Source organism: Pipistrellus kuhlii, unplaced genomic scaffold (assembly GCF_014108245.1).
Source record: "Pipistrellus kuhlii isolate mPipKuh1 unplaced genomic scaffold, mPipKuh1.p scaffold_m20_p_3, whole genome shotgun sequence".
In the NCBI taxonomy this organism is placed as follows: Eukaryota; Metazoa; Chordata; class Mammalia; order Chiroptera; family Vespertilionidae; genus Pipistrellus; species Pipistrellus kuhlii.
Window position 1 is genome coordinate 54,590,964 of NW_023425529.1, and position 24,354 is coordinate 54,615,317.

Genomic DNA, 24,354 nt, shown 5'->3' on the forward strand with positions numbered 1-24,354 from the left:
TTAGGCCTGTAATTGCACATCTGGGATTGACATTTTGACCATGAGAGGTAGCATCTTTTGACTAAATTTCAACATTGCCCTTAAGACAAGCTACAGTAAGTACAGGACTGGTTTAAGGGAGATGAAAAGAGGTTGGAGGCAGAAAGAACGGCAGGTCTACACAACAGCATTTAAGTAGTGTGAACAACTACTGTCCCTCAACCTGCCTCAACTCCATATATGGTGTTCAGATATAAATTTGGAAGAGCTCCTTTGTAATTCTGGCTAAGGAAACACGCATACAATACCACACACACACACAAACACACACACACACACACACACACACACGCACACACGCCCCACATCACACCTGGTGCAGAAGGCCCCTCACCTGGGATGCAGGAGGTGGTTTTAAGTATTATAATGCCTGCTTGTTGTCCCCAGGATGGCTCACCTGAGTGGGTGCATAACTGGAAGTGTGACTCCAGTCTCACCCTCCCACACTTTAAGAGAAGTACTTGCCAAATCCTTCACCCCCTCGCTACCATAGCTCACAGCTGATGAGGGGCAGCGCAAGAGTCTCCCCAAACCCTCACACCCCTTCCCCCTGGCCCCCGGCTCGCTGTCCGGCCTCCTGGTGGGGGCGCCTCTCCTCCCCCTCCCCCCCCCCCCCCCTCCCAGGGGTCTCAGGTGGGATCCGCGGGTGGGATGCTCGGCTGTGCCCTTGGTCGCCCATGTTGGAAAGGGGTGCCCCGGGCAGCGGCTTCCCTCCCCGGGGTCATCCTTGGGCGGCTAAGGAGGAGGAACGGGAGGAGGAGGTGGGAGCTGGCGGCCGCCAAGGCCGGGCAGCCGGCCCCGTCTGCGGCGGGCGCGCTCGCCGTCCTCCCTCGCTGTCTCCTTTGCTCATATTTGGACTCGGCGGCCCGTGCCCAGGAATTTCCCGTCATGCCTCCCGCCGCCCCGTCCGTCGCCCGGAGCCGCGGAGGGAGGGAGGGAGGCTCGGACGGCGGCGGCGGCGGCGGCTCCTGCGCCTTCCATGAGCCCGCGGCGGACCCTCCCGCGCCCCCTCTCGCTGTGCCTCTGCGTCTGCCTGGCCGCGGCGGCGGCGCGAGGAGCCGTGCAGCCCGGTGAGTGGCGCTCCCCTACGCCCCCCGCGCCCCTCCCGCCCTCCCCGATTCTGCCAAGTTGGAGCGGGACCGCGACCCCGGCCCCCGCGAGCGCCGTGCGCCCCTCAGCCCCCGGCGGGGCGCCCTCCCAGCCGCGGGGGGTCGCGGAGGGCGGCGGGGGTCGCGCCCCCGCGGGCTGTGGGGGCGGCGGGGGCGGCGGGAACCAGGTCAGGGCTGGCATCGCCCCGCCGACGGGCGGCGCCTGGCCGCCGCGCTGACACCTTATCCGTCCGGAGCGAACCTGAGCCCGCGGGGCTCTCGCCGGGCGCGGGGCGCGGGGCCCGGGAGGGGGGCGGGCGGGGCAGCGGCCGGAGGCGGGGAGGGGTGCCGCCCGGTCCGGGGGCGCGGGGCTGTCGGCGGGGCTCCCGGGGTCCCCGCTCCGCGCAGGTCGGCCCCGCTGAGGTGGCGGCTCGGATAACGGGCCGGCGCGTGGGAAGGTGCCAGCCGGGCCCGCGCTGCCGGCGCGCCGGGGAGGGAGGGCAGGGGCGCGGGGCGCGGGGGGCAGCGCCGGGACCCGGGGGCGGGCGAGGGGGGCACCCACCGCCTGGCAGCCGCCCCTTCCGCGCTGGCGGCTCAGGCTCCAGCGGGCCCGCCCGGCTGGCACTTACCAGGCCAGGACCACAGGGAACCCCGAGTTTGCCAGGTACCAGTTTTGTTTTGTTTTTAAGCGGAAAAAAACCCATCCAAGTCCGTATTTTTTAAGTTTTCCCTGGCATTAACTATTTCAAGCGGAACTATAGGAACGAAAGGTGCCACTCCATTATTTGGTTTAGGACTGGAGGCTTTCAAGTTGGGCAGTTTTGAATTCTTAGAACAATCTTTCAGGATAGTTTTCTTTAAACCATGTGGCAGATTTCAATGAGTGTTTTTTTTTGTGTGTGTTTTAATATACGATTATTATAAAAGTTAGTTATGTGAAAGCACCAATTCAGAGTTTAAGGTAAATGTGAAAGTGCATGAACTTTTCTATTTTGTTATCAGTACCTGGTTATCAGAGCTCAGTTGTTAATTTTATCTGGCTCCAAGGGACAGAAGTTGTAAATCGTCAGAGTTGAGATTTCCTTAAGAAATTTTAGTTTTGTTTTGTTTTTACCACCCGTAGACTAAACTGTTGAAAATAAGAGATGACTAACAAATAGACTGATAGATTAGTTGAAAGCTGATTCTTAAGCTTAGGTTCTATGCAGCACTCTGGCTATCTCTTCCTGTTTTTCCATTTGCAGTGTTGTTGGCAAAGTAGGTTTTAAAAGTTAGTTTTTCCTATAAAAAGTCTTTAGGATTATGTAACTTATAAATTGTCAATTCAGATTAATGGGAGGTTCAAAAATATTAATACTTTATTAAATGTGCAATTAAAAATATTAATTTAAGTAATATCAATTTCATATTTGTTTCTGGTTAATATTGTTTTTAAAAAAGACCTACTTTTGCTTTAGCTGATTTGGCTCAGTGGATAGAGCGTCGGCCTGAGGACTGAAGGGTCCCGGGTTCGATTCGAGTCAAGGGCATGTACCTTGGTTGCTGGCTCGTGCCCAGTGGGGAGTGTGCAGGAAGCAGCTGATCAATGTTTCTCTCTCATTGATGTTTCTAACTCTCTATCCCTCTCCCTTCCTCTCTGTAAAAAATTAATAAAATATATTTAAAAAAGAGACCTACTTTTTATGAATTCATAATTTAGGAGTAACTTTAATAGCACTTCTTGGGAAATACAACAAGTTCTAACTACATTTTATCAATGGTCTAAAAAAATACTGTGCTGCACTATAAATAGTGGATTGTGCAGGAAATAGATGTATGCTTTTTTTTTTTTTTTTTTAACCTCAGTGATATGTTGACTTACCTAATACTGTTTACTGTAGTAAACAGCCCTTGAAGAAAAAATCCACCATACTATGGCCTCTTGCCAGCAATTGTGAACATCAAGTTTATATTTAAATGATTTAAACATTTATTCTTTTGATTTTGGTCCCAGCTGACATATAAGTCTAATTTCTGGTGACTTTCATTAATGCCTTATGTGCATGTCTCAATTTTTTTTTGGTATTAAAATCAGAAGTATCTCTCTGCCATTTAGAATGTTGTCACAGTGCCTAAACCGCCTGTCTGCCAAGGTTGCAAGCATATATCATTTAGGTTTAGAATCCACACCCATTATTTGGCTTTTAAAGGTGCTTGCTCTAATATCTTAACTAAAATGTTAACTCAATAGGTTAGAAATCTTTACTCTTCTGCTAAAATCAAGTAACAAAATATCAAAAAATTGCCCCAACAAGTAGTTTTTATGGATTTTTTTTTAACTCACTTATCCTTTTTTAAAAATTAAAAATAAAATTTCAACTATTAAAGAGCAACGTTAGTAAATAAAGTTGAAATAATGAACCACATGCTTTTAGGGTCTATCCTAATCTGATCACAGTACCTTTGATGTTGTCTCACCTTTGATACTCATTGTAGTTAGGCATTTAGTTGATGACTTTGGTTCTGATGTTTAACTTGCTTCTTGGTAAAATGATGAAGTTGGATATAGTTCCCAAGTCCCTTCTAACCTCAGGATCCTATAATACTGTTTTTGTTTATAAAATCCTGCAGAGCCACCCACTACATTGATTCAGACTTCTGATTGTCAACTCTGACTTGCTGTACATGCTAAACTGGTCTGCTTGTAGTCTGATGGGTGTTGGTCCAGTTTTAGGGGGCCCAGATCTGCCTCAGGAATGTCTTAATACCTGGCACATGCACGCACACACACCTGGACAGAGTTCTATAATATTAAGCTTCTGTGAATGTCTTCCTGATACCAGGAAGTGCTAGTTACATCACAGGGTAAATGCCTAACAGCTCTTAAACCCAGGCCCTAAGATGGTTTGGTATTCAGTTTTGGAATTTGCATCCGGGTTAGGGATACCACTGGAGAGAACCCAAACCTTTCTATGATTGAGAGGACTGTGGCTTTTTTTGTGTGTGAGTATTCCAGATGAAATACCTTATATGGAATTTCACCTTTGATCATATCTCAGAGGAGACTGAATTGGACTTACCCATCTTTTTATTCAGAATTAAATTGGCTTTCAATAGGAGGGTAATCAGATAGCTATTTATTTAATTTGCCAGCTGTTAGTTAGCATCTCTGTTTGCTGTAAAAGTATCTCAAGGGTTTTACTTGAATATTCCTATTTTCTCTTCCCTGTGCATGATGGGTTTTACTTTTGAAATAAATCCTGGGTCTCTGTTCACATATTTGTCTCTGTAGCACACCAAAGTCATATTTATAACTCTTAAGGAAATACAAATAAAAAGAAAAGAATAGGAAAGATAGACCATTAATGAATCAATCAATTGACTTTATAGAGGATTTTGGTTATTTCATTATTTAAGCTTCTGCTACAAGTAACAGAAATGAACTTGAACTAGTTTTAGGAAAAAGAAAGAAAGGAATTTGATGGGAGCCAAATGCAGACAGACCTTATTAGGTACCAGGGACAGGAAAACCTGCAACTTTTCCAGTCTCTAGTCTTTGCCTTTTTTTGCTTCATTGTTCTCTATTTGCTGACCATTTTATGTCTGCTTTCTTGTATTCATGGTTGAATGTGACTTCTCAGAGGCTCCTGAGAATTTACAGAGAGGCTTAATCATTTAGCCTTGATGCTAAACTGAGAGAAAGAACCTAGCAGGCACGATTTGGTTCAAATGATTAATCTAGATTTTTTTCCTAAGGTCTCTTCTAATTCTAGAGTTCTTTATAGAATGTAGTATAAACATTTACATGGTTTATTTTACATTATTACCTTTTTTGTTATTGGGTTATTATTCCTTAAAATATATATATATTTTTCTTGATTGCAACATATGTGCACTAGTAAAAGAGTGTGACCCTTTTGTGGGATTCTAGGATGTTAGATTGGTTCATTCACACTGATTGACCAGCACTGAAGAGAAAACCTGTGGGGAATAAAGTGAGTGTAGCACCACATCAAGAATTACAGCAGAACAAAAAAAGAAAAGAAAAAAAAGAATTGTGACAGAGCTTGGGATCCATCTGAGTTGTGAAAATACTGCTTAACAACTAATCCATCCTTCGGATAATCATTTGCATATTTTAAGAAATCCACTAGATTAAAATGCTAAGCTCAAAACCTCTTAAAATGGTAAATTTATTAGATTTAGTCATGATTGTGGCATACTCACATTCTCCCACAAGCAAATCAAAATTACAACTAAACTTCAGAACAACCATCATTCAGAACCACCTGACACCTCTCTAAATGGAAGTCCTACAACTAGAAAAAGCACTGGTAAAAGGGACAGAGATACAGAACAGGCTGGTCCCACACCCACGTATGGCTGATAAAAATCAGGAGGGATATCTTGGCTGAGGAGATCTTCACTGAGGAGTAAGGGGTCCCAACCCCACACCAGGCCCCCCAGCCCAGGGTTCCAGGAAGAAAGTCCCCACATTTTCTGGCTGTAAATACCAGTAGGGATTGTGGCTGAGTGAAACAGAGTGCTTACGGAGTCCCAGCTATTTCTCTTAAAGGGTCCACAAGGACTTTGACTCACTTCCTCTGAACTTCAGTGCTGAGGCAGAAGCTTGAAAGGTACCAGGGACATCCAAAGAGGGACTGAATTGTATGGCATTGGGGCCAGGGCTGGAAGGGCAGCTTTCTCCCAGACAGAAGTGCTGGCAGAGGCCATTGTTCCTTTGCTAAACCCTACGCCCATGGAGCCACATTGCAACACACCTAAGTCTCCATCAACCTGGCTATCACTGCTAGCCTGCCCTGGTAATTCTCTGAAACCCCACCCCACCCAACTTGTGGGCATACCCAATCTATTTCCAGTGGCATTTTCATACAAATGGCCTGTGTTGGCTTATGCTTTCTTCACACTTGCCTAAAATCTCTCAAAACAAATAGCATCTAGCTTTGGCATGCCCCTTACCTCTTGCTAAGTGGCCACAGGCCTGGCACTAACAGCAACTGGGTTTGGTTCACAGCTTGGCCTTTTCGGGGCACCTCAAAGACTGGCGCAGGTAGCAGCCATCTGCAGATTGCTTTGTAGTTCATGCCCAGAGACCCCAGACAGAACAAAGTCTGCATTTGACCTTGGCCTGCTCCTCCCAGGAGGCGCCAGAGCCATTGCACCCAGTGGACAGCTTCAGACCACCTTGAAGCACCACCACCCACCCATCTCTATAAGAGATACACTCAAGAGGCAGACTTAGGGGGCACCAAAATAAGTCCTGCTCCATAGAGTTGTCCTCTGAATAGCTGATCCTCCATGGTAGTCGAAGCCAGTCCTTACAGATGATATGCCTGGGTGTAAAACCCTCCCATTGCATGCCAGCAGTAATCAAAGCTCAACTACAACAGGAGGATGTACATAGCCCATATGGGGGATGGGGTGGGGGCTGACCAGGAGTGCCCAGCTCTGGTGAACAGTTTGGCTGTGCCACTGGAGGTAACAAGACCTACTACATTAGGCCACTCTAGCCTGAGAGATGTGTCAGCTCTATATGATACATAGAAACAAACACAAGGAGGCAAAGAAACCTGCCCCAGATGCAGAGTTTAAAACACTGGTTATTAGGATGCTCAATGAACTTAGTGAGTACTTCAACAGTAAAAAAGGATATGAAAACCATGAAAAAGAACCAGTTAGAAATGAAGTATACACTGAAACTAAGACTAATTTACAGGGAATCAACAGTAGAGTAGATGAAGCTGAGAATCAACCCAGTAATTTGGAATATAAGGAAGCAAAAAACACCCAATCAGAATAGAGAGAGAAAAAAATGAGGATAGTGTAAGGAGCCTCTGAGATAACTTAAAGTGTACCAAATTTTACATCATGGTGGTATCAGAAAGAGAAGAGAGACATCAAGAAATTGAAAACCTATTTGAAAAACTAATGTCAGAAAACCTCCATAACCTGGTGAAGGAAATAGACATACAAATTTGGGAGGCACAGATGGTTCCCAAAAAGGTGAACCCAAAGAGGCCCATACCAAGACACATCATAATTAAAATGCAAAAGTTAAAAACCAAGAGAGAATCTTAAAAGCAGCAAGAGAAAAGTAGTTACCTACAAGGGTGCCCCCATAAGACTTCATTAGCTGATTTTCTAATCAGAAACTTTGCAGAACAGAAGGGATTGGCAAGAAATATTCAACATGATGAAAAACAAGGATCTACAACCAAAATTATTATACTCAACAAAGCTATCATTTAGAATTGAAGGAACGATAGAGAGCCTCCCAGAGAAGAAAAAGCTAAAGGAGTTCACCACCACCAAACCAGTATTACTTGAAATGTTAAAGAGTCTTCTTGAAGAAGAAGAATATGAACAATGAAATGGCAATAAATACACATTTATCAACAATTAAATCTAAAAAACAAAACAAATGAACAAGCAGAACAGAAACAGACTTATGGATATAGAGAATATTTTTATTGTTCCCAGATGGGAGGAATATTGAAGGGATGGGTGAAAAAGGTGAAGGGATTAAAAAGTACAAATTGGTAGTTACAGAATAGTCACGAGGATATACAGCATAGTGAATATAGCAAATAATATTCTAATAACTATGATGGTGTCAAATGGGCACAGGATATATTGAGATGATCACTTAGTTACATAATGTCTAATCACTGGGGTGTACATATTGTATGTCAATTGTAATTGAAGAATAAAAAATGAAAGGGGGTGGGGAGAGGTAAAAGAGGGTATGAAGGAATAAATGGTGATGGAAGGAGAGCTGACTTGGGGTGAACACACAATACATACAGAAATGTACTATAGAAATGTATTATGAAAATGTACCCCTGAAACCTATATAATTTTATTAACCAATTTCACCCCAATAAATTTAATTAAAAATAAAAATAAAATGTGATTTAAAAATCAGTAAATTCATTAAAACAAATTATGGTAATCAGAGACATTCAAAATAGTTTAGGGATCAAGAGTTAATCATTTATTTTCATATTTCTTTCACATGTATAGAATTTTTCATTTTTGCCTTTCTTTACAGTATTTCTGATGCTTGGAATAATTTTCTGTCATAATCAGTTGAAGTCCTTAAGGCCTGGTCACATGGTATTGCAGTTAGAACATGTCATTTCCTTGTGCTTCTAAGACATTTTGTGCCTTGATGGGAGCACTATTTTACCATCTTGCATTGTAAAGTTTGTACTAGTACGTAGTCATCTTGTTCACTGTACTGTAAGTTCTATTAGATTGTTTCATCTAGGAGAATTCTGATAGGTTCTTAGGATCCATTGTCCCAGGTGTAATGATTTCAGTTTTTTCAAATGTTCTGAAGCTTTGATGATATCCTACAATGTCACCACCTTCCTTTGACATTGGAGCTCAGTCACACTGCTCTCCTTTATCAGTCCTTATCTATTTTCTAGATTTTACAGGCTTTCCATGAATACTCTAATATTATGTGTAAAAATTGAGTAAATAGAATAATAGTATGTTTTTCTATAATCTGAGATGGCATGTGTGGGAACCCCTTTCACATCCCGTATGGTTCAGGGTTCCAATTCAGGGTTTTAGTTCTGGAGAAGGCTGCACACAAATGAAAAGAGACTAGAAAGTATTAATTTGGGAATAATGGGGGCCTGGTGGGAGCCCACCTCTAGTGGGAAGACTACCCCCTTGCTTAGGCCTTGCCATCCCTTTTATTCAGGTTTGGGATACACCCATTGTCTTTAGGCAGGTAATTTCAGTAACAGGTAGATTATCTTATCAGTTAGGCTTTATATGATTATTTGGTGAGGAAGTTGCCTCAGTTACCATTGTCTTAATCAGATAGGGAGTGGTTGGCTTTGACCTTTCAGAGCTTCAAGGTTGACCAGCCTTCCAGGTTCCTTGTCCTACACCTTTCTAATTAGTGAGACAATGCAGCTTGGGGAAGGAGAGTATAGCAAACGCATGTGGAAGAAAATCAACTTTTGTTGAGAATCCAGTTTTTACCAGATCATATAGAAAGGTAGGTATAGAAGAAAAAAATAGACCATATATGAAGGGGAATAAAAATGCCATAGATGTTTTTTGTTTTTTTTTTTCCCCATTGACCCCTTCACTGCATACCTGCTCCTCCTAGGCCTTCACCACTCTGTTGTCTGTGTCCATGGGTTATGCATATAAGTTCTGAGGTTAATCACTCCCCTCCTCTCTCCTACCCTTGCCTTTCCTCTGAAATTCATCAGTCTATTCCATGCTTCTATGTCTCTGGTTCTATTTTATTCATCAGTTTATTTTGTTCATTAGATTCTACATATGAGTGAGATCATGTGATACTTACCTTTCTCTGACTGGCTTATTTTGCCTAGCATAATACTCTGCAAGTACATCCATGCTGTTGCAAATGGTAAGAGTTCTTTCTTTTTTAATAGAGGCCTGGTGCACAAAATTTGGGCAAGGGTAGAGTCCCTAGGCCTGGCTGGCGATCAGGGCTGATCAGGGCATTCCTTCTGCCAGCTGCCAGCTGCCAGCCTGCCAGGGCCTTCCTTTGTTCTGAGCCTCCCCCTGGTGGTCAGCGCGCAACATAGCAAGAGGTCGAACTCCTAGATGGTCAAACTCCCAAGGGGACAATTTGCATATTAGCCTTTTATTATATAGGATATCTGCTTATTATCCCGTTGTGTAAATGTACCACAGTTTTTGTATCTACTCATCTGTTGATGGACACTTCAGCTGTTTCCAAATCTTAGCTATTTTAAACTGCACTGCTATGAACATAGGTGAGAATATATTCTTTCTGATTGGTGTTTTGGGATTCTTAAGGATATATTCCTAGAAGTGGGATTACTGGGTCAAATGGGAGTTCCATATTTAATTTTTTTTTTTTTTTTTTAGGAAACTTCATACTGTTTTCCACAGTGGCTGCACAAGTCTGCATTCCTATCAGCAGTGTACTAGGGTTCCCTTTTCTCCACATCCTCAACACTTGTGTGTTGATTTGTTCCTGATTTCTTGGTCTGTGAATATGCTTTCTAGTCAGACCACCTTTGGGGGCCAGGAAGTGGATAGGTTGAAGGCAGAGGATGTTTACCTATGTGCAGAGCCTTTTTTTAAAATTGCACACTCATGAGCATATTTGCATCCTTGTGTATATGTTCATGTTTCCAGGGAGTCAGTCTAGTTTGATGAAAAGAACATTGAAAGACTGGGTTTTTCTAGTCTTGTTCTTGCCTAAGACCATGTAAGCTCCTTGCGTTTGCTTTAAGATTCTGTAATTTACAGGTTGTCTAAAAGATTTCAAATAGCTTTCATAATTTTTAATGGATACAAGATTATGTCTTGTTATGTTGGTTTTGAGTTGTGTGTTTTGTGGAACTAAATAAAAATGTTTTTGACTAAGATCTTACGTTTGAACTTTGTAAGCTAGTGTATCTAGTAATTTGATCCATAAGCAAAGTTAAGAACCTGTTTAAAGATTTAGTATTTATTTAGAAGATAGATTACATTGTATTAGAAACATCATATTAAATATCCCATCAGAAGTAATGGATTACTAGGTATTATGTCAGTTGTTCTAAATGTACAGCTAGGAATTGCTTATTTAGGCTTGATGATATATCATTCGGGGAAAGTCCTTCTTTAACAGAGTACACTGCCACAGAATTTGCCTTTGACCATCTTAAAATTAGTTAATTTAGTTTTATCATTAAAGAAGGTTTTCTCCATTGAGTTTTAAAGAAAAAAACTTGTTAATTGACAGGTTAAAAACAGTATCTTCTCTCTTTTTTTTTAAAGCATCTTCTCTGGTCTTTAAAATGTCTCAGTAATTTTTTGCCCCTTTATTACAAAATATTTTAAACAAACAAAAAGAATATGTAGTATCTACATAAATAATCATTTTTAAAATCTGGGAACGCCCACCCAGCAGAAATGGAATATTGAAGCTGCCTGTGCGACCTTGACTGGCCACATATTTCCTCTGCTCTGAGGTACCCACAGTCACACATTTGTGATTATCACTTAGAGTAAATGACAACTGATAAACTCTTGCTTTCCTTACAGTTTTATCATTGATTCCACCCCCCCCCCCCCCCCCCCCCCGCCGTGACATTATGTTTGTGTTATCCATACTGGTATATTTAACTTATTTTTTAAATATTAGCATTTTAAAGTTACGTGTTTTTCTACTTTTGATGTATTTCTGCTCTTTGCACATTTATCCATTAGGGTTCTTGTGTTTTCCTAAGGAGTTAAATATTTGTGTTTTCCCCTATTGTTTTTAAGTGTCATCATCCATATATCAAGTAATAACAAAAATGATAGTGGTAATAATAATAGCAAATATTCCCAAACAGATCTTACTATGAGCCAGGCACTAGTCTAAGTTTTTATTATTTACATATATTATATAATGCTCATGGCAACTTTATGAAGCAGGTACAGTAGAATCCTGATAACTCATATATTAAGTTTAGGGCCTGAGGTACAGTCATTTAATAATTTGTGTGACTGTTATTTGAATGTAAGCAGTCTGGCTCCAGATTCCATGCTCTTTTTTTTTTTTTTTTTAAATATGTTTTATTTATTTTTTACAGAGAGGAAGGGAGAGAGATAGAGAGCTAGAAACATCGATGAGAGAAATCATCGACCAGCTGCCTCTTGCACACCCCTCATCGGGGGCGTGCCTGCAACCAATGTACATGCCCTTGACCGGAATCGAACCTGGGACCTTTCAGTCCCCAGACCAACGCTCTACCACTGAGCCAAACCGGCTTCGGTCAGATTCCATGCTTTTAATCATTACACTATTCTAACTCCTATGCAGCCTTTTCTTTTAATTATATTTTCTCTGTTTAACTTTTGAAGATATTAAATGTTTCTGACACATTCAAAAGGAATGACCCTTGTTCAGTGGTCAGCAAACTCATTAGTCAACAGAGCCAAATATCAATAGTACAACAATTGAAAATTCCTTTTGAGAGCCCAAAACCGACTTCTGTGCATGGGCCATGAAGTTTCAATCGCACTGTATGTGTGTGCCCGCATGTGGTATTTTGTGGAAGAGCCACACTCAAGGGGCCAAAGAGCCGCATGTGGCTCACGAGCCGCAGTTTGCCGACCACTGCCCTAGTGTGATGTTCAAATTACTTCTCCTGTATAACACCAATTGCTTAGTGTCATGCCTCATTTTAATTTGCTTCATGGTTAGACCGTGACTTCCTTATACAAGTCCCACTCCCCTCCGTCTAATTCTCTGGGATTTACTGTTGCTTTTTATTTATAACTAGAGGCCCATTGCACCACGGATTTGTGCACTGGTGGGTCCCTCGGCTTAGCCAGTGGGGATCAGGCTGAAACCAGCAGGCGAACATTGCCTGCTGCTCTGCCTGCCTCTCTTGCTCATCCCGGCCCTGTGATGCCTGCTGCTGCCTCTTGGTAGGCTCGCTGCTGCTCTGCTGCAGTCTCCGGGATGCGGTGGCCAGCCATGAGCCCTGAGTCTGGCACCTGTTAGCTGAGCAGCGCTCCCACTGTGGGCAGCTCCTGCATTGAGTATCTGTCTCCTGGTGGTCAGTGCACCTCATAGTGACCTGTTGAATGGTCAAACGGTCACTTAAGCTTTTATTATTATAGACTAGAGGCCCAATGCATGACATTTTCGCAAGGGCCTTGGCCCCAGCCCCTGTCTGCCCCCGGTGCGGCTGAGGACCTCTGCTACCTCTGCCTTGGCCCCCACCCAGTGCGGCTTTGTCCTGAAGGAAGGACGTCTGGAAGGATGTCTGATCTAATTAGCATATTATACATTTAGTATTATAGATTAAAAGAGGAAATTATGCCTCTTCATTATCCTTTAAAAACTTTTTAGTTTTTTACTTTTGGTCCATGGTTTGGAATTGTTTCCATCAATTTCCTGTGATAATTTGGACCAGTTTCTTCATATTAAGAAAATGACATAATCTTTTAAAAATATATTTGTGTGAACTTAAAGGAATCATTTAATCTTTTTTTTTTTTTTTTTTTTTTTTTTTTTTTTTAAATATATTTTATTGATTTTGTACAGAGAGGAAGGGAGAGAGATAGAGAGTTAGAAACATCGATGAGAGAGAGTCATCGATCAGCTGGCTCTTGCACACCCCCCGCTGGGGATCTGCCCGCAACCAAGGTACATGCCCTTGACCGGAATCGAACCCGGGACCTTTCAGTCCCCAAGCCGACGCTCTATCCATTGAGCCAAACCGGTCTCGGCCATTTAATCTTTTTGAGCCTTGGATTTCCCAACTAAGATATATTTGCTTAGTATAATTGTTTTATTAAGCAGACATATGTAATTGCTAATTAGAACTCTCTTTCAGTATGAAATAACCAAAGGAGATTATGAGGGACAAAAATGAAAAGAAGTTCTTGATAGTGGTTGGAAATACTGATTTTTCCCAACCCCTCAAAATTATAGAACAAAAAACTTTGGTATACAGAAATAAAACCTTTTTGTACCATAACTTCCTTGTATGGCCTTAATTTTTTTTCTAAATGGATTAATTTCCTAAAGGATGATTTTTTCATACATTCTGTGACTTTGATGTCTATAAATTTTCCCACACTCTTGGATAATCTCCCAATATCTTTTATTTAAACATACTCAAATTTCTCTGAATTAAAAAAAAACCCAAAAAGCCTATTCAACTTGCCATACTCTGTAACTAAGTTATTTTACAAACATTTTTACATCCTTGCTGTCTCTCTTTATCTGTCATCCATCCAAAAAATATGTATTTAGCTTGTGTTACATGTCAGGCACTAATTTATGTAATCCCTGGGGATGCAGTATGAACCAGAGAGATGAGGGACTTTCATTCAGTTTGGAAAGAGTGAGAAAACCATTTTGTGGTAGGAGCAAGAGGGAAAATGGTTAGAATTGAGGGTAAAGGGAGGGTCAGATCATATAGGGTTTTAGACCAGTATGAGAATGAGATATTACTATATGTGATAGAAACCCTTAGAGGATTTAGGCAGGCATTGTCAAGATTTGATTTGCATTTTTTAATAATCACTCTGATCAACCAAAAGACTTGTATGCGTGCATATAAGCATAACCAATGGCATAGACATTAGTGGGGTGAGGGCATGTGTTGGGGGGTAGGAGTGGCCAGGAGACGTCAATGGGAGAAAAAGGAGACATATATAATACTTTAAACAATAAAAAAATAAAACAAAACAAAACAATGCTTTCAAGATTAAAAAAAAAAATCACTCTGGCTACCGTTTGGAGATAACGGATTGTAGGGGTCAGATACCCTCTACAATCCATTTAGGGCTAGTTCAATGGTTCTGGTCAGAGTTGATAATGGTTTGGATCACAGTGCTGGTAGCAAAATTGATAGATTGTTGATGGATAAGGTCTACAAAGAAGAACCATCCACACTATTTTATTGAAACTGCTCTGACTGGAGCCACTAATGGTGCCAATATCATTAAACGCAAAAGACTCAATTTGGTCCCTATCTTTCTGACTTCAGGGCCTTTAGTATATTGACCACTCACTCCTAGACATAGTTTTTTCTCTTGTTTTTTAACGGTTTTGTTAGATTTGTGATCTTAGGCAAATTAATTAAATTATCAGTGCTCCAATTTCTTCACTTATAGATAGTATTGTTTCTATTGCATAGGTTGTTGTAATTATAAATGAGATAATATGTAATTACATTAGCCTGTAACATCATTATCATCATCCCAATCACCATCATCATCATCATCATTCTGGGGCAAGATTTTCCTGGACCTCTCTCATCTCTGGTTATTGCTCCTTCTTGCTCATTCTATATGCTAGTTCTTTCTTCTCCAGGTCAACTCTAAATGCTGACGTTCCTTAGGACTCTGACATTTTCTTGATTCATTCTACACATTTTATTAGTTTTATTTATTCCATAGCTTCAGTTATATCCATATAAAATTAATTACCCTAAATCTACCCAGAAACCCAGTTTTGTTTACTAAGGCACAGTCCTCTATACCCACTTGCCCTTATATCATTTCCATTTGGATGGCTGAAACATAGGTACCTTCAACATATCAAAAATTTAACTTTTTTCCTGCCTAAGCTAAAGTCTCCCATCTTGTTCCCTAGTGTAGTAAAGGATGTTACCATTTGTGCAGTTGCTTGAGCCATTTCCTACCTTTCAGTTATGGAATCTTTTTAATTTGCATATCTGATTATGTTACTCTGCTTAGGTTATTTCCCTTTCTCTTTAGAATGAAGTTTCAAATTCATATTCAAGATGAGGCAAAAATATGTTTACAGTTATTTGTACGGAAAAATAATACGATAATTAATGAATAATAATACAAGAATAAATTGCGTTTTGCATACTCACAACTGTAAACCTACTTTTGCCCCACCCTGTATATGTTCCAAGATTTGCTTCTTTGCCTACCCCCTCTACTCCTCATGCTGTCCAGCCACACTGCTCTTCTTTCATAACCTCCAATGGACTATGCTCACTCTGATCGCAGGGCCACTGCTGGTCTTTTTCTTTGTCTGGAATACTTCTCTGATTCTTAATCTGGGCAACACAGACTTTTACTTAATTCTTAGTTTAAATGTTAAATACAACATCCAGTCACATGTTCTTATGCTTCCCAAACTAGACTACTCATGTAATATAAGATGTTTATTCCTTCTTTGTCTCTCTCTGATCTTTTTGCCCTTGTTAATAATACCTTTCTCACAAATATGTATGATTCATGGTGGCAGGGACCATGGCATGTGGTTTCTCACTTCATCCCCAGCAGTTATTTGTTAAATAGAGTAGGGGATGAATGCAGCAGAGGTTTGCCTGGTTTGGGGAATGAGAAGTCTTCTATGTGGTATGTGTTCTTAAATTTTCAGGGTGATAAAGGGCAGAAGAGAAAAGTTTATGTTTACTGTGGCTTTATTATTGGAGAAATTGGGATGTCATCTTCCCCACTAGACGCTGAGGGAGGTGGGGTCCTTATGATATCTTGAGAAAAAGAATTTTCTAAGGCTCACATGAGAGGATGAGTGATTTTTATTTGTGTAGAATTACATCCCTGTATTTCCAAAGTCCCATTCAGGTCATAGAAGAAGTGTAGCTGGGGTTTCAGTAGAGCTCAAAGCAAAGCCAGTGTCCAGAGTTTTCTTTCCATGGTGCAGCCGGGTCTAGTTCAGCATCAGGCTAGTGAACAGCCCATTAGTCCATTGTGTGTGGGGTCTTCCTGGCCATGGGCCACATGGGAGAATTCCCAGAAGCCAAGCGTGAGTCATGAGCCAAGTGTGCTGAGAGGACCAAGAGAGCAAGTTTCTTTGTTTAGGGGATTAAATATCCAAATTTCTCAGCCTTGTAGTGGCCATGTCCATTCTGGCCAGTGACCTGTTCCCAGGTGTGACTGACAAAGTACCTCCCTCCATCACCCAGACTTATTGCACATGCATCCATCCTCCTCCCTGTCCAGACCCCTCCCACAGTGATCTGCAGGAAAGGTGGCTCCCTGGGGAGTGTAATGTTGCAGCTTTCTGGCAAAGTTGCCCAAATAACATGCTTAAATTGTTGGCCTCTCTCTTTGGTCTTTTCCTGTTATTAATAACTAGGTTAATAACAACAGCATGAGTTTAACTTTCAGATTCCAGTGGCCTCAGGGTAGGGAGGAGGGAAGCAGCATCAGAACTACTAGTACAGGTGGCTGTTTCATGAGTGTTTGTTGCCTTAAGGCTGAAGTGTTTTTTCTTGGATCCCCAGCGACATCTAGTATTTCTAGGGGAGGACCCCTAGTATTTTTCAAGTTTGCCTATTTTTTGAAAAGTCAGCCATGGCAGCGCTTCCCAAATATTTGGTACACTAGGCAAGAATATTGCCACACAACCCCTGGAGCTGTGGCTTTCAATATCAGAAATGCTTGCCACAGTTGCCTGTTGGGTCCCATTATACCCTGTGCTAGTTACTAAGCTCCCCATACATGTGACTTACCTGCTGTCTGGCTTTGGCTGCTTCTAATTAGAATCCTAACTAGATTCTCTTTCACTAACTTGCAGGAACAATGTTCACACATGAGATGAGTTGGGATTTGGCTCTTTTTTCAATACATCCTCTCTGCACTACATCTATAGAAGTTTTTCAGAGTGGGCCTGTTCATTTTTAGTTTCACTACTGCATATGTGATTATACCTACCTTTAAACCTTTACTTCACCAGTTTTAGGGACTGAGCTGCAACCCAGGCATATACCCTGACCAGGAATCCAGCCATGATGTTCTGGTTCATAGGTCAGTGCTCAACCACGGAGCCATAATGGCCAAGCAGTCTTAGGCATATTTAAAAAAACACACAAAAAACATATATATATATATATATATATATATATATTGGGTCGGCAACTAAGTAATTGCGGATTTTAAAAAGAAAATCAAAGACAATTTTTTCATGGAACTAAATAACTTTATTCTGTAATGTATTGCCCATTTTGATCAATGACCTTTTGCCATCTTTCAGGCAGCATCATAATCCCACGTTAAAAAAACTTCTGGTTTTTATTAGCAAAAAACTGAATCAGGTACGATTTGACATCATCATCATTATTGAAATTTTTACCATTCAAGGAGTTTTGTAAAGATCGAAACAAAAAGTAATCAGATGGTGCAAGGTCAGGACTATATGGTGGATGTGGCAAAACATCCCAACCAAGCTCCATTAATTTTTGCCGAGTGACCAAAGATGTGTGTGGCCTTGCATTGTCATGATGGAATACAACACCTTTTCGATTTGTCAATTCGGGCCGCTTTTCTTCAACTGCATTGTTTAATTTCGTTAGTTGTTCAATGTAGACATCAGAATTGATCGTTCGGTTAGGTGGTAAGAGTTCAAAGTAGACAATTCCTTTGTAATCCCACCAAACTGATAACAAAACCTTCTTTTGATGAATATCAGCTTTTGATGTTGTTTGAGTTGGTTCACCTGGCCTGCTCCACGATCTTTTCCGCTTGATATTGTTGTAAACAACCCATTTTTCATCGCCAGTTATCAGTCGTTTTAAAAATGGATCATTTTCATTACGTTTCCTTAGCAAATCGCAGCTGCTAATGCGTTGCGTTAACTGTGATTCTTTCAGTTCGTGAGGAACCCATGTATCGAGTTTTTGAACATAGCCAAGTTGTTTTAAGTGATTTTCAATGCATGTATGTGATACATGAAGCTTCTCTGCAATCTCACGTGTTGTACTGTGACAGTCCGAATTGATTATTGCTTTGATTAGGGCGTCATCAACTTTAACTGGACGACCAGAGCGTTTTTCATCTTTGAGTGAAAAATCACCAGAACGAAATTTGGCAAACCAATTTTGACACTGCTGTTCTTTTAAGGCTTCGTCACCATAAACAGCACATAACTTTTTATGAGCTTGCGATGCGTTTTTCCCTTTGCGGAAATAAAAAAGCAAAATATGACGAAAATGTTCCTTTTGATTTTCCATTTTTCAACTAACGCCAAACGAAAACTACAAAACAGATCAAAAAACTTTTTTTACTGATTAACAGCTGAATAGCCAACTATCAAATAACAAAATGTGTTTTACATTTGTACTACGTCTGCAAACCTAAAAATTCAACTGAAGCCATATATGTGTGAAACCCGCAATTACCTAGTTGCCGACCCAATATATATATAATTGATTTCAGAGAGGAAGGGAGAGGGAGAGAAAAATAGAAACATCAATGATGAGAGAGAATCATTGATCAGCTGCCTCCTGCATGCCCCCTTCTGGGGATTGAGCCTGCAATCCTGGTGGGAATTGAACCCTGATCTCCTGATTCATAGATCAGTGCTCAACCAGAGAGCCACACTGGCTGGGCAGTCTTAGGGATATTTTGATTCAAATATTATTTGGCTAGAGCCTGTCCTAGAGAGCTTTTTTTATTTTTTATTTTTGTGGGTGGGGAAGAATGTACCCATGCACATTTTCTGAGCTCTCCTGGTATCTCAGGGAATTACAGGCTGTTATATCACATGTTCACACTCCCTTACAAAACAACATTTAATTGATAAGAGGAATGAATTTTAAAAAGCATAATTAGGAGGATAGAAAATGCTTTTAGAATAACCTGAATGTAAATACTAGGGTAATTATGGAATGAAAAAAGTTGCTATTCTATATGGAAGAAGAATCAAGAAGCAATTTACTGACATTCAGATGACAAATTAGTGCCAGTCACATGGTTACTACTGGGAATTCAATACCTACAATGCTGTAGATAATTCTAAAGGTCATGGTGCAAAATTAGTTTTAATTTCTATTATAGAACAATTTTATTTTCGAGTGAGTGATATGGGCAGTTTTAGTTCAATTGCAACAATATTTTATAACTCCTTTTGAGATGTTTAAATTAGAGTTGACCAAAAATTTACTTTGTCACATTTCTGTTTTATTAGTACAGTTGCTTCATTCATACATAAGGTTTGCTAACTCTCTATGGTTAACTGAAACAGTTAGTTGCAAAACTTGAAATTTTTCTTATTTTGGTCAAAGATAATGATTGTTTTTACAGTCACTAAAATATCATTGCTAAAATAGAAAAGTTAATCTTAAATTGATCTAGGTTTATCTGTTAGACTGTGATTTTCAACCTTTTTTATTCCATGGCACACATAAACTACTTACTAAAATTCTGCGACTAAAAAAAATTTTTTTTTTTTTCTTATCTGACAAAAATTCATTCACACTGATGGCTATTGTATTGGCTCTTATGTTTTTATTTGACAATCTAAGGGAAAAGAGGTCAGTGCCCTTGACTAAATTGCATGTCAGGTATTGCATGTTTTAAAAATTCTCGCTGCACATCAGTGTGCCTGCCACAGCACACTGGTTAAAAATCGCTGTGTTAGACAATTGCCTAATTGTTACCCTTTTCAACACGAAACTAAACTAAACCCTCCAACATATTCACACACACATATTATCCCTCTCTCTCTCTCATTCTCTACCTCTGCCTCTACATGATATCTCAGACTTCCTCTGCTTTTCCTTCTCAGTAAGGGAAGTAAAATTCACTGAACAGTTAGTTACTTTCAAAAATTTTATCTCATTTAATCCAAAATGTAATGATATGTAATGAACTATATTATGCAGATAAGGAAACTGATAATCAGAGAAAGTAACTAGCTCAAGATTTATCAGCTGGAGTCAGAATTTGATCCCAGGTCTGCCTCTTTCCTGTATAGCACATGCCTAGACGCACTACAGGACACTATTCCTAGGGTGTGGACTTTAAGCACAGAGATGGGGGACAGAGAGGAAGTCACATTTGAGTTCAGTCCTGTGAAAACATCTGTTGATTCACCTCTGTCAGAGGTGAATGTCACTGACTACTCTCAAGGAGTTTCTAAGAGGCATGTATAAACCTAAAACCCCAGCATGTAATAATGGACATTGAAACAGAAGTATGGAAGCAGGAAGTAGTACAGAGGAAGAACTGACTCATTTTCTAATGGAAGGGACACGGAGAAAGGTGAGGGGAATAGCTGTAAAGAAGTTTTCCACAGGAGATGATATTTAAACTGGGTCTTGAAAGTTAAGATGGAAGAGTTTATTAATATGGAATATATGATGAGGTATGGTGAAAGTAAAAATGGTGTGTTGGAAACGATAGGTAGTTGGCTGTTATCAGAAGAGAATATTTATTTAGTCAACAAATACTTATTGAGTGACTACTAAGGGTCAGGCACTGTGTGAAGTACTAGAGAGAAAGAACAAGAGAGTTCATGGAGCATGCCAGGGAGTGCTGGGAACTGATGTTACACAAGCAGGAAAAGAAGCACGCCTGCTAGGTCTTACTGCTGAAATAGACAGGCTGCATTTTCTCTCGTAGCTGCCAGTGCACAGGTCCACAGCGCTCCTGCAGCAGTGTGGAGGGTGGTAAGAGGGGAGTCAGGGCAGGCAGGAAAACCAGTAAGAGCCCAGCACTGTATGCTAGATGAGAGAAGAAAAGGATATGTTAGAACAATACCTTGGAAATAAAATGGACAGCACTAAGTATTGATTGGGCATGAGTGGTTAAAATAGAAAATGATTAAAGGGGACTCCCAGGTTTGAGGTTTAGTGGTTGGGTGGATGGGAGTATTTGGATAATAGAGTTTGAGGTATACATAGAATACTTCAAACTCTTTATCATATCCAAATACTCCCATCATTTCTTTTAAAATCAGTATTTAGTCACCTAAAATTAGCAGAGAACACCGCTGTAGGACAAAGTCGAAAGAATATTTTGCAAATAGTTTATGATCTTATTCACATTATGATCTTATTCAGGGCTTCTCCTCCCTCCTAAGTTCAACATGGTATCAAAGGTTAGCTGAGAGAGGCCATTAATATTTACCTTTCAGTAGATTAGAAGGAGTTTGTTTTCATAAAACATCTTCTTTATCTGTTATATATAACTAAAGACAGTGCATCCCATCATGAGAACTTTATTTCATAACTTTCTTACTTGTGTAACAAAGTACTGAACTTGGAGGGGAAGGATGCTAAAATTACAATACAAGAGCAGATATTTATTTGCTATTTCAGTGCTAAAACTTTTCTGTTTCTATAATGGTGGCAAAGTTCTTTTTTAAAAAAATAATTATTATTAACATTTATTTACTTATTTTTCTTTTTCTTAATCCTCACTCGAGGATATCTTTCTGCTGAATTTTAGAGAGAGTGGGAGGAAGAGAGAGAGAGAGAGAAACATTGATGACACATCTATTGATTGCCTCCTGAATGCATCCTGAGGCCTGGGAACCAGCAACTGAGTATGTGCCCTTTATTGGAAATGAATTCGGGACCTTCAATCTGCAGGCTAGTGCTCTGTCCACTGACCCAAATGGGCTAGGAATAAATATTTTATTATTGATTTTAGGTAGAGAGAGAGAGAAACATCGATTTGTTGTTCCACTTATTTATACATTCATTGGTTGATTCTTGTATGTGCCCAAACCAGAGATTGAATGTGCAATCTTGGCATATTGAACAATGCTCTAACCAACTGAGCTTCCGTGCCAGGGATCCACAAAGTTCTAATTTAAAATATTTAAAACATTATATAAGGATACATATTTTTAGGGCTTATATTAAACTCATTAAAATGAGTATTTTAGTGTTATAGATACTATAGTTTATAGTTAAAAGCATAGAATTTAGTCAGCCTGCATTGGTGTTTATTTAGATGAAACAGTCTGTTGTGGCACTGCATCTTTTTTGCATGTATAAGTTCTACTTAAAAAAAACATTGAGTGCTAGAGAGAGAGGAAGGAGAAGGAAAGAGAAAGAGAAAGAACAATTTGAAAGCAGAACATTAATCAGCTGCCTCCTGCACACTAGGGATCAAGCCCGCAACCCAGGCATGTGCCTTGACCAGGGCTTGACCCAGCAACCTTTTGGTGCACTGGACGATGCCCAACCAATGGAGTCAGACCATCCAGGGTCATAAGCTTAATTTTAATAATAAACCTGCACAAGGTTCTTGATACAGGGGAACCTAAGAAGAAAAGCAACAGTGTCCAGTTCCACTCTTCCCCATCTCTGTCTCACTCCTCTGAAATAATGTTTTAAAAATCATTCTAGTAGTTCCCTAATTTTAGTTCCATATAGGTATAACACTATTTTTTAGCTCATCAATTTCAGGTAATATCCAGTGATGAAAAATAAAGATTTGTCTGCTCTCTCTTCTGTTTAGTGTTCTGCTGTTTTTTAATTGCCATGTTTATTTTTTTAACATTAAATAATATAGTATTTGTTTATCAACTTTTGTAGGCTACATGCCAAACTGTTGTAACAAAAAAAGATTTTAAGTAGAGTGACTTACATAAGTGGAACTTTATTTTTCTCCCCCATAATAACCAAAGATAGTTAATAGCCCAAGGTTGGATAGCTCTGCCTCATGACCTGCCAAATCTGCCTTCCTCATCAAGTAGCTTTCATCTCATGGTCCAAGTGTACTAACATTTCCCAGGGGAAGAAGTCTGAAGCAAGTGACTCTCTTTAAAGGAGGTGACCTGAAAGATCACACATTGTATTGACTTATTTTCCATTGGCCAAAACTGAGTTTAATGTTCACAACCCAGCAAGGGAGGCTGAGAAATGTAGCTGTATTTTCAGCTAAATTTTCAGAAGTTTCTATTACTAAAACAAAGAAGGAAGAATGGATTCTAGAGGTCGACTAGAATTTTCTAATCTAGTTAGTATCTCTTTATATGATGAGGTTCTCCATAGTTTTACCATTTCTTCTGCCTTTCTTTTTGGTCTTCTTTATATTGTATTAGCTATCTGCATTTTTGTTTTAAATTATGAAATTACTAATGTTTACATTCTGTTCTGAGACCACAGCCAAGTTGTTGTTTCTAAATTTTACACACACACACACACACACACACACACACACACACACACTGTTTACTTATAGGTAAAAAAAGTGAATTATTACTACGGTTCCATCTACTTAGGTCCAGGGTTATGATCTCTGGGCCACTGGAAAGGATACACATTTTTCTAGCATCATGACAAATGAATAGTTTTTAAAATAATTTTATAGATTGATTAAAAGCAAGGCATTTATTTCTAAGGTCTGCATTTGTGCGCTGACTTATTAGATCAATAAGAGAAGATGCATTGAATGTGTTTAGTATTCCAGGGAGCTTTCAATCACTTTAGGAAATGAGATCTTGATATTCAGTCATTTTATTGTGACCAGGAGCTACTCAATCAATTTTACAGATGAGTGAAATCTTAGTTCTTGAAGGGCTTGGACCAGTTTGTAAGCCCCTGTTGATGCAAGGCAAAGTAATTCTCTCCTAGCCCTTGATGTCTCAATATGAGAGGAGAGCAGTATCTTCGGGCCAAGGTAAGAATCTCTTTGAAATATTTAGGAATAGAAGGGATGACTAATGAGAGACTCTGGGCTCTTCAAGGTGGTCTCATTTCTTTGGCAAAGGGGTTCTCATCATTTCAGATCCCCTGTTTTCCCAAACAAGGACAGCAATGTGGACATGAATTCCTGCCCTGAGGAATTTATAATGAGTAGAAGAGATTAAAATAGACTTAATTCAAATCCAGCTCTGTCATCTCTTAACCTCATATGACCTCAAACAAGCTATTTTATGAACCTTAGTTTCTGCTGGAACACACAATTCCCAAATCCCAATGGCTTAAAACACTGAAAATTTATTTCTTGCTTGCAATGCATGTTCATCATCTGTTAG

At 40.2% G+C, this 24,354-nt stretch overlaps 1 protein-coding gene across 2 annotated transcripts in view; it reads left to right on the forward strand.

The window, feature by feature from the left end:
* The first annotated feature begins 934 nt into the window (after positions 1-934).
* MSRB3 (methionine sulfoxide reductase B3) overlaps positions 935-24,354 on the forward strand; it is a 163,942-nt gene continuing 140,522 nt past the window's right edge. Inside the window, exon 1 of one of the 2 annotated variants that reach the window (XM_036458994.2) lies at positions 935-1,109. In XM_036458994.2, coding sequence (XP_036314887.1) covers positions 1,019-1,109 — 91 coding nt within the window. In that variant the 5' untranslated portion in view covers positions 935-1,018. The remainder of the gene's footprint in view (positions 1,110-24,354) is intronic. The other variant, XM_036458995.2, reaches the window with a different exon arrangement.